We start from the raw sequence: 16972 nt of genomic DNA, 5'->3' as shown, positions 1-16972 counted from the left end.
CAACCGGGAAGCAATTATTAAGAGTTCCGGAGGTCAGGTTAGTTACTACCACCAGGAGGGCCTTCTCTATCTCGGTCCCCAATCTCTGGAACTTGCTTCCCGATGAGCTCCGCTCGGCCACCTCACTGAACCAATTTAAGAAGGGGTTAAAAACACACCTCTTCGAGCAGGCATACCCCTGACTCCTGACTCCCTATGTGCTCCCCCCCCCTCGTCAGCACTGTTGAGCTGGCACGAGATGTGGTTTTATTGCTGTAGTTGGTGTTCTGATGTTTTATATGATGTTTTGTATTTTGATGGTTTTAGATTGTATTTGCACATGTTGTTAACTGCTTTGATTTTTAGAAAAGCGGTATATAAATAAAATTTTTATTTATTATTATTATTCTTAGCTTCAGCAAAATTGCTGCTTCCTATTTACGTTGTAGTGCCTGGGACCCTAAAAGCACCAGATCCTGTCTAATTTTGGAAGCTAAGGAGGGTCAGTCCTGATTAGTACTTGGATGAGAGATTGTATACCAGATGCTATAGGCTATATTTCAGAGGAACTGGGAAAACCTGTTTATGGAAACCCTATGAAATTCATGGTGTCATCATAAGTCAACGGATGACTTGAAGGCACACATACAGAGAGAAAGGTAGTTATGTTCAGGACAGCCAGCACAGTATAGTGGTTTGAGTGCTGAACTAAGACTCTGCATCACCAAGGTTTAAATCGTTGCTCAGCCATGGAAGTCCACCTTGGGCAAGTCACACTCTCTCAGCCTCAGAGGAAGGCAAGCATAAACCTCTTTAAAAAAAAGCCTTGCCAAGAAATTCTCACAACTCTAGGATCACTTTAGTGTTGCCATAAACTACTTAAAGGCACAACAAATTGATTTGACCTCATAGCTCTGGCCAAACTGAATACACACATAGAACAAGTTGCTGATTCCCTTCCCCAGTTTCTTACTTAAGAGCTGCTACTCCTAGCCCCCTGCCTAGCAACTTAAATTTCACAGAGGGCATATTTTTTGGCCGGAAGGACTCACAACATTTGATGTAGAAGCAGACTCCTCATCTTCCCCCAGTAAGAGGCTGTGGTGGTGGAGCCCTGCTTTTGGGATGCCTGAGCCACCCACAGTTATTTTCACTGTCCTCTGATATGTGTGTAGGAACACATCTCGCAACCAGAAATTCTGCTAAGGACATATTGCGAGTGCAGCCCCTACATGTGGATTAGGACCCTGGCATGTACTGAAGTTAGGCTATTTTTTAGGGGAGAAGTCTTCCCAGGGCAACTTACATTTTTGGGAAAAAAATGAACAATGTAGCATTTCAATAGAATATGGTTGTTTTCAAAAAGAGTGTTAAAAACCACAACCTGGGCCTAAACCTAGTCAAAACACTGGAATACAGCAGACTTAACACTTTACTGCTGCAGCACAGTCCTGGTTTTGATCCAAACCCTGCCATAGCTGGCCTCCTGTTGCAGCAGTAGGGGGAGAGCTCAAACACCCCTTTAGTGTTAACAGAAACTTTTATTTAAAAACAAATAGAAGGCATGGGTTGGGGATAGACCACAATACAGGAAGAAGGGATTAAAGCCCCTCTGCCCTCAAGGTCCCACTTGGCATTCATACTAGGTTGTTGTTGTTTTGTGCCTTCAAATTGTTTCTCAATTATGGTGACCCTAAGGCTAACCTATCAAGGGATTTTCTGAGGCTGAGCATACGTGACTTGCCCAAAGTCACCCAGTGGGTTTCCATGGCCAAGTGGGAATTTGAACGCTGGTGTCCACAGTCATATTCCAGTGCTCAAACCATTATGCCATGCTGGCTCCCTTCCTATTTACTGTATTTGCACATCTGCTAATTGCCTAAAAGGCCCTCCTCTCATTTGACCCTGAGCTACTCAAAAGGAAGACAAGGGCCAGGGGTTCTGCCAAAATCTTACTTATGCTTCATGGAAAGTGGCTGGAGTATAGGACAGAGTGTGACAGGCAGCCCTTGGAATCAGGTGCTGTGTTGGGTGGGATTTGGGGGGACTTCAAATTGTTTCTTATAACTCAAAAAGAATTTGCAAACTGTGTGATGAAGCAGATCAGGGCATCAGAACAACAAACAGTTTTAGTTTATCCAGTTAATTTTAGTTTATATGAGAAACAACAGCTTCCTATTGATAGAAAATCTATCCGTAATTTTCGGTTAATAAGGAAAACTATATTTTGTATTTTTTAAAATAAATATATTCTTAACTGTTCTGTAGTGGGAAAGATTGCTGTTTAAAAATTCTTGAAACTTTTATTTTTTGTCCCCAACAGAGCTTGTTGTGAGGGAACCTTGGACAGTTTTTGTCTTCTTTCTTTAGGGCTATATGCATGTTTATGGGACCACAAATAAGCACATCTGCTTTATACAGCTAATAACACAATCCTTTACATGGATATTCAGAGGCAATCCCCAATGGGAATTCAAAGGCTTTCATTGCCGGCATCCATATTTTTTGTGGGTTTTTTGGACTATGTGGCTGGGTTTTGGAAGAGTTTATTCCTGACGTTTCGTCAGCAGCTATGGCTGGCATCTTCAGAGAATAGTGGCATGGAAGTGAGTGGGGTATATATACTGTGTGACCCTTGGTTGAGAGGAAATGATTTACATGTTAATCTGTGTGTTGGTGTGTTGCTGAAAGTCAAGGCCTCTAGGTGTCTAATTAATTAATGATCCATTGTCTGTTGGGAAGCCCCTTTAACCCTGGGTGGTTTTTATTTGCATGGACGGGGTATTGTTCACAAACACCTGGACAACTTCAACAGGAAAAAGAAACCCTGAAAGTCAACAAAGTTTGGCTACCAGTCCTGAAAAACACCAAAATCGTTTTTCAGGACTGGTAGCCAAACTTTGTTGACTTTCAGGGTTTCTTTTTCCTGTTGAAGTTGTCCAGGTGTTTGTGGATTTCAATGGCTTCCCTGTGCATTCTGACCTGATAATTGTTGGCGTGGTTCAGAGTTTCAGTGTTTTCATGGCTGCTGGAGTTTATTGCATACTGTGCAGCTGTGGACAAGTCTACATAGGGACCACCAAACGCAGTGTGTAAATGCGAATCAAGGAACATGAGAGACACTGAAAACTGGGTCAGCCAGAAAAATCAGCAGTAGCAGAAAACATTATAAACCAACCTGGGCATAAAATGCTATTTGAAAACACTGAAATTCTGGACCATGCCAACAACTATCAGGTCAGAATTCACAGGGAAGCCATTGAAATCCACCAACATCTGGACAACCTCAACAAGAAAGAAGAAACCCTCAAAGTAAACAAAATTTGGCTACCAGTCCTGAAAAACACCAAAATCAAGACCCAGCAAGTGCAAATGAAAACCATCCAGGGTGAGGGGGTTTCCCTGCAGACCATGGATCACTAATTAAATAGACACCCTGAGGCCTTGCCATTCAACAACAGAACAATACACAGATTAACATGTAAATTACTTCCTCTCAACCAAGGGTTATACAGTATACAGTCCTTGTTAATGTCCTATCAACCTGGTTTGTCATGAGAGGGGGGCATTCATATGAATATGTACCACAAGCTGAATGGTGCCACTTCCAAGTCTCATGAGTGTTATTTAAGGGGAAAATAGGCATTTTCCCATACAACAATTACTCTGAAAATCTTGGCAGTTCTGATTTGCCCTTCTCTGGCCCCATTCCCACTTATGTTTAAACAGGTTTGGGATTCGCCTTTGCTCCATGTAGGTAAATTGTTTCCAAAAGATCTGTCGTTCTCACTATGAAAGCGGATCTTTTCATTATCCCCTTGTAATTGCTTCTTTTATGGAACAACTGTCATCCCCACTACTTTGCACTGCTTCAAAATGCATGTCAATTATCTGTGTGTCATAATGACATAAGTGGCAGCCCGGGCAGCCCAGCTTGGGAACTATAGATATTCTTTAAAATAACTTGATAGAAGATTCGATTCATTGGTTTTGCAACTACTTGCCTCACTGATTGCAAGTAGTTGCAAAATCAATGAATCAAATCTTCTGTCAATTTTTTTTAAATCATGCGCCCATAGGTCACACCACAAGCACAAAGGCAGTACTGTTGTGGGGGGGGGGAGTTGGATCTACCCCTCTGCCATTAGTCCCTCCCCTCCACAACGATGCAGTTCAGATCCGTCGTTCCCACTTGTCAAACATGTTCCATAATCGATTCTTTCCAAAATAACCACTAGAAAACTAATGTCTGGAAAAACCAGTTTTTTTTCTGTTTGCCTTGCTTTATCGCAACAGAAATCGATCAAAGTAGTATTGGAACCAGTTTCAAATGGGAACGACGATCATATAAATTGGTCAGCAATTCGCTTTAAATCATAGTGGGAACAAACCCTATGTATGTCTGAAACTTCTAAACTTTGTTATCAAATAGATTAATCTGTAAAATCCAACCATATATGGGGTTACAACCACAATGATATACACTGCCTTGGATCCCTTGTTGGGAGAAAAGTGGGATATAAATTCATTAAAATAATCATTTAACTATATGTGGCTGCAATGGAGAGAACTAATTGAACAGATCAGTTCCCAAGTCCATGAATTGGCAGTTTCAAAAACAGAAGAAACACTAAGATAATGTATATAAAAATATATAGCCTTTTATTTCATTACAAAATCAGCACTATTTAAATAAAAGATGCTTTAGTCTTCTTCTCTGGGATGTCCTTTTTCAGCTCCTCAAAGAGGAAGACCATTTTGCTTATCATTGAATCCAGCAATCCATAAACCTAGAAGCAAGAACCAATTCAAAGATACTTTTAGAATCAAAACAAAAGGCAACAACATCTCAGAAGGAAGGTACAGTACAAATAAACATTAATCTTTCTCAGACATACAATCAAATAAGCTTATGCATTTTCAAGTTTTGTGCATCCTGTACCAAACACCTCCAAGGCAGGCCTAGTAGTAAATGTAAGGTTGTTTTGTAATGCATAACAGATATCTACATTAAATGCTGACTGAAAGTCTGAACTTAATCCATTTTAGTCATAATAATGGCGGGGGGGGGGGGGGGATTTGCTGTGCCAAGGCTATAGCAAGGTTATGATGCCTGGCCTTTGGAGGCATGTAAATCTGTTTCATATGCTGGGCAATACAACAGCCATTAAACCCACTGGATGCCACAAAATGAAGCCAGAAGGGATCCCTTACTACTTTCGTGCAAACTCACCTGTTGATTAATTGTGTATGTTCTGCCAGTCAGGGCATATGCATTCTCACACCACAGCCACTGCACCCACACAAGGGGATAGATCTGGTTTCAGAATCAGATATCACTCACACAGTTGCACTGGAGTTAAAATTTTAAAACCCATTTACATGTACTTTGGTAGAAGAGTGCTAGAGCACAAATATGAACTGTTACAGAAGGCACTCCTATCAGTAAACAGTAGAAACCAATATGCAAAGGGAACTTGTAGCACCTTTGAGACTAACTGAGTGAAAGACAGTGTAGCATAACCTTTTGTAGACTTGGGGGCTGGAGAATCTGGAGCGGTGTGCAGCATCATGGCGCCCTGTATAGGGCTTTGGTCTACTTTATGTTTACTCCAGAATAAATCCTGTAATATAACTGACTTCCAAGTAAATACGTAGGAGTAAAGTTAACATCCTTCCTGTATATCTTCTATTTTATAGTCTTTTAATAGTTGTATTCTGTCTTTAGCCAAACCTTTTAGTGTATTAGTAACTAATACCTTTTAGTGTATTAGTGCCTCGTGATGGGGTGAGCTTCCATCACAAGTCCCAGCTTTGACCAACCTAGAAGTTTGAAAGCATACAAATGCAAGTAGATAAATAGGTACCACTTCAGCGGGAAGGTAAAAGCATTCGGTGTAGTCATGCTGGCCACATGACCACCAGAGCAGTCCTCAGACAACACTGGCTCTTCAGCTTAGAAATGGAGATGAGCACCGCCCTCTATAGTCGGTTACGACTAGACATTCATGTCAAAGAAACTTTACCTTTAAGACATTTAGCTTTCTCTTTCAGAGAGCTCTGGTGCCACAACAATCTACAATTCCCAGAATTCTATAGCACTGAGCCATGGCAGTTAACGTGGTGTCAAACTGGAATATTTCTGCAGTGTAGATGAAGCCATAGACAGAGTACTTCTGAGAATATGAACAAAGATGAAACGTGCTTTAAATCACTGCTATTCAAAGTGGTGGTGAATGGACTGGTGTCGATCCACAAGCCATCAGCTGCTGGTCCCTGGAGAGCTCCCAGGAAAGAAACAACTGTAGCCAATGGGGCAAATATGGAGCAGTATGTGGCATATTCACTAAAAAAAAAACATTACTGATCCCCTATGTCAGGTAGTTTTAAAAGCACTGCTTCAGGTGATATGCTGGCTATTTGCCGTAATACATAAAATGTAAATGTTTCAGGTGATATAAGGTGGGTTTATTTGTTTTTTTTGGCAAAGATTTCATTCTCTGGAGAGAGAAGACTGGTATCCAAACAGTGTAGGGCCCAAAAAGCACATCAAGCAATGTATTTCAGTCTTTTAACGGTCTATTGCAGTTGTGATCATCCTTTTATATATTCTACACTGCTGCTATTGTCCCCCTACATCAATTGCAAACTATGTCAAATCAAACATATCTTCAAACAATTCAATTTCATGATTGTATACTACTATCAGAAATAAACAAAGGTTTGGAACAATTATTGAAGAAGGTCAAGGAGGAAAGAACCAAGGTTGGGTTAATGCTGAACATCAAAACACAAAAATAATGACCGCAGAAGATCTAGAAGTCAACAAGAAGATTGAAATAGTCAAAGAATTCCCATATGTTGATTCAAATACTGATCAGAACAGAGATTGTAGTCAAGAAATCAGAAGATTAGGATTGGCAAGGGCAGCTATGAAAGAACGGACAAGATCATAAAGTATGAAGATACAGTGGTACCCCGGGTTACGAATTTAATTCGTTCCGCCGCCGCGTTCGTAACCCGAAATCCTTCGTAAGCTGAAAAAGCCATAGGCGCTAATAGCGGAAGCCGCGATTTCGTGCGAAAAAGCGCCGAAAAGCACCAAAAAATTTTTCGTAACCCGGAAATTTCGTAAGGCGGCGCATTCGTATCCCGGGGTACCACTGTATAACTCTGAATACTAAAGTGAGGATATTCCAAGCCACTGTATTCCCCATCACCAGGTATGGATGCAAGAGCTGGACAGTAAAAAAAGGCCGACAGGAAGAAAATCAATTTGATATGTGTTGGAGAAGAGTGCTGAGGATATCATGGACAACCAAGAAGAGAAACAAATGCGTTCTAGAATATATCAACCATGAAGTCTCTCTGGAAGCAAAGATGACTAAATTGAGGCTGTTGTACTTTGGCCACATCATGAGGAAAAATGAATCCTTAGAAAAATGATGCTAGGAAAAGCAGGAGGCAGCAGAAAGAGTGGAAGACTGCATGCAAGGTAGATAAACTCAGTCATGGAGAACACGGGCTTGAGCCTGCAGGCCCTGAGCACAGAGGTTGAGGATAGGGGGGGTCTTCGAGATGTCTTATCCACAGGGTCAACATGAGTCAAGGTCGACCCGAGGATAGCTAACAATAATGGTTAAAGAAACTACAGCCGGCCCTCGATATCTGCAGAGAATCTGTTCTGGACCTCCACCCCACAGATACCAAAATCCGCAGATGCTTAAGTCTTATTGCCTCCAATGGTGGTGCAGCCATGCTACCATTGGGGATGATGGGACTTCACCAGCCCTCATGCATCCATCCATGCATCCATCCTTCCTTCCTCCCACCCTCTCTCCCTCCTGGCTCTCACCTATGGCCGGCAGGTGGGCAGCAGGCACTACTGACACTCCCTCCTCCTCCTCCTGCCTCTTTCTCTTCCTCCTGTCCCTCCCGTCTCTTCCACCAGCCCTAGTCCTTCCTTCATCTCTCTCTCCTTTCCTTCTGGCTCTCACCAGTGGCGGCAGATGGGCTGGCTGCTGGCAGAAAGGGGCTGCCACCGCCACTGCTTCCTCTTCTTTCTGCCTCTTCCTCCTCCTCGTCTTTTTCCTCCTCCTCCCTGCCTTCATCTCTGTTGCCAGTGTCGCCTCAGAGCGGGCTTGCTGTCCGTGGATAGTTGAATCCGTGGATGGCAAGTCTGCAGATACCGAGGACAGACTGTACATTCTCTGTGTTTCTCTATTTGCTGTTCAAAAAGTTGAATTAACTAATCAGTCCATACTTTTATGGATATTAAAAAGGCAAAAACTACAGACAGTGAATGTGGCTGCTTTACATTTCCCCCTTGCAGTATACTGGCGGGAGGCAGAGCTTTACACTTAGGTCATGGAAGAGTAATGGAAAGGGTTTCGTTTAAAAAAATATAAACCAGGAAGAACTCGGTTTAGGCTAATCCATGACCTGTTGGCTAAAGAAGGAGCCCCCAGGACACTATATGTCTGACTGAAGTTTATGACATGATATCCTTTCTGCTGGCAGTCATGCCTGCTCCTGGAACCATCTCTCGAAATGTAAGTGATCAATTGTTGGAACCGCCAGACATCTAAATACCATAAGGATAAGACAAAATAAATTAGGCTGCAGTCCTATATGCAGTTTCCTTCCATAAGTTTTACTAATTCTATGGACCTTACCTCTGAGTTGGTATGTGTAGGTTCACTGCTAGAGATCTTTCTTTTTCTTTCTATTTCTGCTTTTTTAAAGTATTATTGTTCAAGATACTATTCTGGAACATATTGCTGAATTATCTTGGCTAGGGCAGGGGAGTTGTGGCCCTCCAGCTATTGCTGGTCTACATCTTTCATCCTAATCCTTGGCCTCTCTGCCATCACAAGAGAAAGCCATGCTAGAATAAGTATGCTCGTATTTGTGAAAGCAAACAAGTCTTTGAAGAATCAATCTAAAACTTGGAGAAGGACTCACTCCAGAGAAGTAGCATAGATTGTCCAAATGCATCAAGAAATCAGAAAGTACCCTTTTTGGCATACAATTCACAGAATCTCTCAGCCAGTTGTTTGTGGGATAGTAAAAAACATATCTTTCCCAATCTCTTGTCATGCCCTGCATGGAGGCTGAGGACTAAGAGGATGAGGACACAGACGAATCCAGCCCTGAGTCTGACCCAAGTTCTTCAGTGTCTGTGCTAGCAGGGAAGGCTGCAAACAACAACCAGGAACCTAGCCCTAGAGACTCCCGCCAGCTTGGGCAGTGAAGAGAACAAGGAGTCGAAGTTACCCAGGTCTTCTTTCTTTCTTTCTTTCTTTCTTTCTTTTATATTTTATTTTTATAATATGTACAAAAATATAAAAACATGCATCAACAAATGTTACAAAATACAAGAGATTATTTGGGGGGGGAAAATAACCAGCAAAGGTCAGAAAGGGAGGGCATGTGATATTCCCAATTTATGCAAAACGCCAAGCAATCAAAGAACAACCGCAGAAATGAGAGCAGGAGATAAAATCCTTGGAAGAATGCCAGAGAGTTGTCATAAGTTAACTGACATCTCTGGCGAAAGCACTCGCCTTGGACTCATAGTGTTGTCTGAATCTCTGGACCGGACTTTTGGAACTTTGCCTGATTACTCTGCCTTCTGCTACCCTGGACTCTTGTACTGCTTTGACTATTCTGCCTTCTAGAACACTGGACTCTGGATAGCCTTATACATTGTTTACTGGTTGCTCCGTTGCCTGCCAGTAAATTATTATTCTCTTGACTCCAGGATTCATTAGTTCCATTGCTATCAGCTGCTGGCAGGTTTCCCAGACACATCTGGATAAAACTTTTGCTATCATCTCACCATGTATGGCAAACTATAAAGGTAACACTTTACAATCATGCAATGAAAGCAATCACACAATAAAAAGGGGTGCAAAATGAGAAAACAGAAGAGTCATCTCCCACATCCATATAGTCAGAAGGAAGTCCCAACGGTTTTACTGGTACATACAAGATATAACCAGATTCAGAATTGCACTCAAAGTGCTAACTAAGAAGACAAAGGTGACAACTGTGGACATACTTACTTCAACATAAAGTTTCTCATGATATTTTTCCTGCACAACTGGATCCACTTGCTCACGGCGAAGATCCTGGACTTCTGGTTCGGCAGAATCCACAAAAAGGGAGATTGGTTCTTTTGTTTCCTTTGTGGAACTTCTTGCTTTTCTCTCTTCTTTTAGTTTCATCTTTCTGCTGTTTGGGCGTTCCTGCTCAAAAAACAGAAAGAAAGGCAAAGAGATGAGAACAAGTATTGAGGCAGGGTGTGTGTGTATATTTCTCATCAAATGAAAAGTGTCATTTTTGACCCCTTTTTTGAGGGGTGCCCTTTTAGTCCCACTTCCCTGATTTCGATTCCTTGAGGAAATCTCTTTTGAGGGGGGATCCCTATTGGTCTCCCTAGGATTCTAAGGGTTCCCTGAGGATCTCCCATGAGTCTGTGGGACTCCTGACCACTGGGCCCTCCTGAACCCCAAACAGGGCAACCATCTTTGTTGCACAAAACTTGGTTCTCAGGCTGGGATGTGACCCTTCTCTGAGCTCATTCTGGGACCACTGACCACTAGGAAGTTTTTGAAGTGGTCAGAGCTTCTCTGTGGGTGAGGTGATGATTTTAGCCTGACAAGCAGCAGCCATTTTTATTGAAACAACTTGTTTTTCAGGTTGAGGTGTCACACCTCTCTGAGCTGGTCTCAGCACTCCCAATGGTGAGGGATAAACTGCTGCTAGTCATGCTAAAATCATCACTATGCCATTGGGGAAAGCCAGACAGGCTCAGAATATGTTCCTAGCAGTCAGGGGTTCAAAGATGAGCTCAGGGAGGGGTCACAACCCAAGTTTTGTATATCAAAGATGGCTGCCCTCTTGTGGGATTTGAGGTTCAGGAGGATCCACAAGCTTATGGGAGGTCCTCAGGGAACCCCCTAGAGAATCAAACCAAAGGAGACTGAGAAGAGACCTCCCAAAAGGGATTCCCTCAAGGGACACCACAAAAGGGCACCGCTCAAAAATGGGGTAGGGCCACCTGTTACTTTTCATTTGACAAGAAATATGGCGCAATACTACCTACATATAACAGATACACAGTTTCATGCATCCATGTTGTGTGTCCAAAACTAACTGTCCTTTCAGCAAAGGTCAGATCAAAGAAGCTACTGATGCATATCCTGGGAATCTTCCAGATACCTTCCCTGAACTGGGCCTGTAATCTCCCAGGACTCATCTTCATGGAGGCCTAACCACATACCTCTTTTGAGGCCCTTCCTTTTTCTTTTGCAGCAGCCTTCTTATCTTCTTTTTGAACTTTCCGGTCCTCCTTCCCTGTCTTTACAGCCACTGGTTTTGTTTCAACTGCTCAGAAAAAAAGAACGGTGCCCTTATTTGAACCCTGTTTAATTCAAGTCTTACAAGTGTTCATTATTTTACTAATATCTCTGACCAGAAAAGCTCCTATTGGGCAGCAACAAATGCTGAATTTGGGGAGACGGGGAATAAACCTATCTTATAAGACCCAATAAGATTTGCCATTGACTCCACACCTGGATTAGGAAGGCTCTGTCTGGGGCATCTTCAGATTCTGTCATGCTCCACTCCTTTCCCAAGACAGAATTGGTCTGTTGAGCTGAAAACTTACCTAACTCCTCTGGCACAATTTCAATGTAAGTGTCCTTCTCAGGCATACCAAGCAGGGATCTGAGCATCAGAGAGCGGGTCACCAGACCATCAATTACTTCACACCACAACTGAAAACTGGTATAGGAAAGAAAACTGATTTTACTTCTGGACGGAAAAGAGGAGAGAGAGTGAGGCCACCTAGAACTTTTACTACCTGTCTGTTTCATGTTATTTCTCTATCCCCATAATCAAAGGCAGACTAAAACTAGGAGGAACTGTTTTGCTTCAAATATATTTAACAGATTCCTCAATATCCTTCTGCAGACAGGTGAAAATCTTTTTTATTCCAGCAGACCTTTGAGAATTGATTTTTTAAGGAAAACAGGCCTTCCAATAATGTACTGGACTTTTGTTGTTGTTACTACTGTTGAATGGTTTATGTTTTTAACTGTTTTTAATTTTTTTATAGTCTACTTGCTTTTTAACTTTAGTTGTTAAATGTAATAACTGCAACAATTCTAAACCTTTATCTCCAGAATTTCTGCTGTCTAAGCTAAACTAAAGTAAAACTGGGGGCAAACTGCCCTTTGACACAGGGGTAGTTTGCTTACTTGTCCCTGTGTTTAATTCATTCATTAATGAACGAAAGAGATATAGAATAATCAAAATTATTATGTAATTAGCCAGCACCTCCATGCTGAAAAGCTAATATGATGTCCTCCCATTAAGGTAATGTCTGTTAAAAAATAAAAACATGCACAATGAGCTATGTTTCTCTATGAATCCCTCTGTTTTTATGTCTCTTAATGTTTCAAGTCCTGCATTTTTTGCCTAAATTGCTCACTCTTACTGGATACCAATCCTTATTTTCTCATGTGAATTCAAGACACTGGGCATTTCTTTGGCTTCAGACTGATCTGGGGGCATGGTGTGCAGATGACACATGCCCCCCAGATTGACCGGAAGATGTGTCACGGCAGCCTATGGTGGCCTAAACCAAGCCACAAAAGGAGCAGAAAAAAAATGCTCCTTGTCAACAGTCCATTTTGGCAGCAGCTGACCTTGGATCTCGGAGTCCAGTCACCACAGTCCCGTTTCGCTCAAGGATCAATCAGGGCTGGAGTGGCCAGAGGCCACTCCAACCAGCCCGTCTGTTTGACCCCTTTAAAGAAGGAACAAAGGAATAGATTCTTCAGAGCAGTCATACTGGAGAGCAAGTACTGGTAGCTCCAGTGTACTGGAGTACTGTAGAGCAAGTACTCCAGAGCAAGTATTGGAGCTCCAGTGCTGATCTATGCCACAGGATCTTCTCAGGAAAATAAAGAAGAAGGGGAAACAAAATGCATGCTGTCCAGACCATCATAAGAGGAAGAGATAGGTAAAAACATAAAAATAAATAAAGGAGTTTCTAGGATAGCTTCCACAACTAGGACAAACCTAGCTCAATAGAGGTCAGAGTGTTGCATCGAGGTGTTCCTCCCAACTGAGCCATGAAATGCACTGGGTAACCTTGGGCTAGTCATTCTCTCAACCTGATCTAACTCATGAGGCTGTCATGAAGGTAAAATTGGGAGGAGAGGCATGTTGACCATCTCATCTTACTTATCACATGAAGGAGATCGGGATTTTATCCCGTGACTATCCTGGAAAAATTGCATAATTATGCATAACAATTTCACACAACGTTACACAAATACACTGTTAAAGTGGTCACAAAGAAACATTGGCGGTGTACAGACCGCTCCTTTGGGGTGGCCTGCACTCGCCCCTTTCCCCAATGGATCGGGGCCTGAGCTGCCACAGCAGCAGCCCCGGAGGCCTCAATCCGCCGCTTATCCTGGCCTTGGGGAAGCGGCAAAAGGCCGCTTCTTCGCAGCCTGGAAAGGGGTATCCTTGGGGCTTCATGCCCCAAAGACACCCCGACAGCAGCGGGGAGAGAGAGAAAGGGGCCGCTCGGCCTCTTTGTATTGCTGGTGCGGCTGTTTAAAGGCTGCGCCAGCAATATGCACAGCAGAAGCAGCTCCAAAATGGCAGAAAGCGCTCCACAAGCGCCCTTCAGCGGCGCCAAGATGTAACGGCCACACCGCGCCATTTGGACGTGACGCGGCTGTTATGTCAAAATGGTGGTGCCCGTGTGAAAAGAGATGCCCCAAGGCAACTCTAGTACGTACAGAGTACGTACAAAATGGCGCATCTGGACAGGGCCATTAATGCACATCTTTTTACTTTTGGGATTTCAGCAACAATACATTTTCGATATCACTTTATTTGCCCAATTGTGTGTGATAGTAATTCGTGCAATTACTCGCCATTTCCGCTTCATTTGTGGGACACTTTGAATGCGCTTTAATCTCTCTTTAATGCTGAAATCAGCCCTGGTATGATAAACTCCTAATAAATACCTTCTCTTCTCACTTGTGCTTGAAACCACCTCCTGGAGAACCACTTCCTGCATCTTCACTAGTCTACAGAGGATTGGTTTGGGTTCTCTAAGTGAGCCAAGATTTTTGCAGGAAAAGGTATGTTCTGTGCAGTATCAACAACATACCATATGTGGTACAAGAGTTCTGTCTGTGTTGTCAAAGGTGCCATACAAAGTTCCAGTACTGCTTTATTGATTTGAGCCAGGGCAGCTTCTCGCTCATCTTCATCAGGGATTGTCAGCACAGACTAATGAAACAGAAACTACAGTCAAAATCTACATCTAATCCAGAACCTCAAGTATTCCTTGCTTACCATATCTGCCAGAGATTATCATGAACTCCAGAATGGCGGCAGGCCTTGCCCCTCAACTCTATCAACAGCAATATTTGATGGAACTATCCACACCTTTCCCACTCCTTGCTCCCCTTTCCATGGGAAGCATAAAATATCAGAATAGAGAAACACATATCTACTGAACATGGGATCTCCTCTATTGTACCTGTCCACACCTATGCCATGCAAATAATGTATATAAAAAAGAGCAGCATGGTGTAGGGGTTTGAGAATTGAACTATGTCTCTGGAGAACAGGATTTGAATCCCTGTTCAGCCACATAAACCTACTGGGTGACTTTGGGCAAGTTATACTCAGAGGAAGGCAAAGGCAAATCCCCTCTGAACAAATCTTGCCAAGAAATCCCTTAAGGTCACCATAAATCAGAAATGACTGGAAGGCACACAATAACATGCACATACCTGATTTCAGTGCAGTTATGCAATTCTGGATTTGGGGGGGGGGAATCTCTGAAAGCTAGTTTGGAATTACATGTGCAGGCATCTTAAGAGGCCATGCTTGTGTGCACATATGCCAGTGCTTCAGTTATAGACACAATCTTGACATCCTTCTTTCAATCCACTTGCTGCCAGTACTAGAAAATTTGGATATGCTGCTCAGAGGATGACATGTGCTTAGAATTTTCCAGGGATACGAGCATACACACACCTGTTTGAAATCTGCAACAGAAAGATTCCACTCCACTCGATTCATGGGCTCTACTTGCTTTATCTCCTCCGCCTCAGATTCAGTCAAATGAGTTACATCCTCTTCTGTTACAGACCCCCCTGCTTTTGAAAAAGCTGGGGAGGGACTCTTCTGTGATTCAGTAGCACTCTTTGGTGGGGAGTCAATAGGAATGCTTTTCCTGTGTCCCTCATACACGTAGACCTCTACCACCTGAGGGGGATTCATGAGCTTGTTCCATAACTCATGGAGTTCCCTTACCACCTGGTGTTTATAGTAAAGCTGTAACAAGAGGAGGTAAGAAGGGACAGCAAAGAAGCATGAATCTCACATGTTACTATATATTTAATATACCTTTGAATAGATTCTAATCCACAGATCAAGAAACCACCCTTTGGATATCTTTTGGAAGCTCACCAATGTATATGTGAAAATCAACCCTCAAATTTGGCATAGGAGCTAGGTGAACACCAGCAAATGACAGCTCTGCCTATAAGAGACTATCTCATATCTATTGTCCCTTCAAATTGAGAACTTCTTTTTCTAGCTAGCTTGCTCAGGCAATGAGATTTCAGGTGTTTCAACAGATCAAAGTCACACAGTAGAGGTGGGCAAAACAAAGCCCTCCAAGTATTGATGGTCGGTCACTCTCAGCATCCCTCGGTGCTGGCTCAGTTGGTGAGGGTTGATGTGAGTTATACACCAACAACATATGGAGGGCTGCAACCTGCCCACCCCATCATCAAAGAATATGTTGTCAGATAGTGACTCATTTCTTGTCCCATTTGCCTCTAGTTATTAACAGTATGCTCAGCTTCAAAAATAGCTGGTCTCAAGGATGACCCTAAGCCCCACTCTCTGCATTTCGCTGACTAAGCCTACAACTCTATACACACTTACAAAGAAGTAAGTCCTACTAGACTCACTGGGATTGACACCTGCAGAGGCTTAGGAATTCTACAGCAAAATTCTGCCTTCCAAGGTATCATTTTGAAAATCAAATATTCTATCCTGTAGGAAGAGGATTGCAAGTCATGCATTTAGAGAAACTGACATTTGTATTAGTTCTAATCCAGTTTTGTTTTTATGAATATTGGTTCATGTAGCATCAGCCAGTGTCGTGTAGTGGTTTGAGTGATGGACTACAAGTCTGGAGAAAAGGGTTTGATTCCTTGTTCAGCCATAAAACTCACTGGGTGACCTTGGGCAAGCCACATGCTCTCAGCCTCAGGACAAGGCAATGGCAAACCTTCTCTGAACAAATCCTGCCAAGAAAACTCCGCAAGAGGGTCACCAAAAGTTGGAAATGACTTGAAGGTACACAACAACAACAACAACAACAACAGCAGCAGCAGCAATAGTATCAGCTAAAAACATATACTTCTAAATAAACATGCATAACATTGCACTGTTGACCTATTCAACATCTGTAGCTGTAGGGTATAGCAAATCAATGTAGAGCCATAACAGAGAAATTAAAAATTGTATCTTTTAAAAGGTGTGTTCTGAGGGGCTGAAGCCCAAAATACCAGCAGTCAAAGGTTTTCCATCCTTGTATTATATTTTTAGCTCAAGCAATATTAATGAAGAAGAGCAGATAATGCATATATTCAAGTCCACACACCCAGAGGAGAGTGAATCTCACATGTCTCTGACATGTCTTCCTAGCCCACAACAGGGGAGCCTTTCATCTTCCAGATGTTGAAGAGTTACTACTCTCATCCTTCTTCACTATTAGACAAGATAGCTAGTGTTCATGGAAACTGTAGGCCAGCAAACCTCTTGAGAGCCTATTAATTGCTACAAAGCTAGTTATAGCAACAATCTGGACATGAACAAGTATTCCTGTGATGAGGGATTTTTAACAGACTTGAAATAATGTGTACATGCCAAA

At 42.5% G+C, this 16972-nt stretch overlaps 1 protein-coding gene across 4 annotated transcripts in view; it reads right to left on the bottom strand.

Annotated features, from left to right (window-relative positions):
• Window positions 1-4615: 4615 nt before the first annotated feature.
• The window catches only part of LOC121923844 (MYCBP associated protein), a 74726-nt gene continuing 62369 nt past the window's right edge, over window positions 4616-16972 (bottom strand). Inside the window, exons 14-19 of one of the 4 annotated variants that reach the window (XM_042454689.1) lie at window positions 15061-15360; window positions 14183-14304; window positions 11654-11769; window positions 11267-11370; window positions 10047-10229; window positions 4616-4769 (exon numbers count right to left, since the gene is read on the bottom strand). In XM_042454689.1, the coding sequence (XP_042310623.1) occupies window positions 4668-4769; window positions 10047-10229; window positions 11267-11370; window positions 11654-11769; window positions 14183-14304; window positions 15061-15360 (927 nt within the window). In that variant the 3' untranslated portion in view covers window positions 4616-4667. The other 3 variants (XR_006102472.1, XM_042454691.1, XM_042454690.1) reach the window with 3 other exon arrangements.

Source organism: Sceloporus undulatus, chromosome 2, assembly GCF_019175285.1.
Source record: "Sceloporus undulatus isolate JIND9_A2432 ecotype Alabama chromosome 2, SceUnd_v1.1, whole genome shotgun sequence".
NCBI classification, from domain to species: domain Eukaryota; kingdom Metazoa; phylum Chordata; class Lepidosauria; order Squamata; family Phrynosomatidae; genus Sceloporus; species Sceloporus undulatus.
Note: the sequence above shows the minus strand (reverse complement) of the source record. Positions and strands in the feature narration are given on the sequence as shown.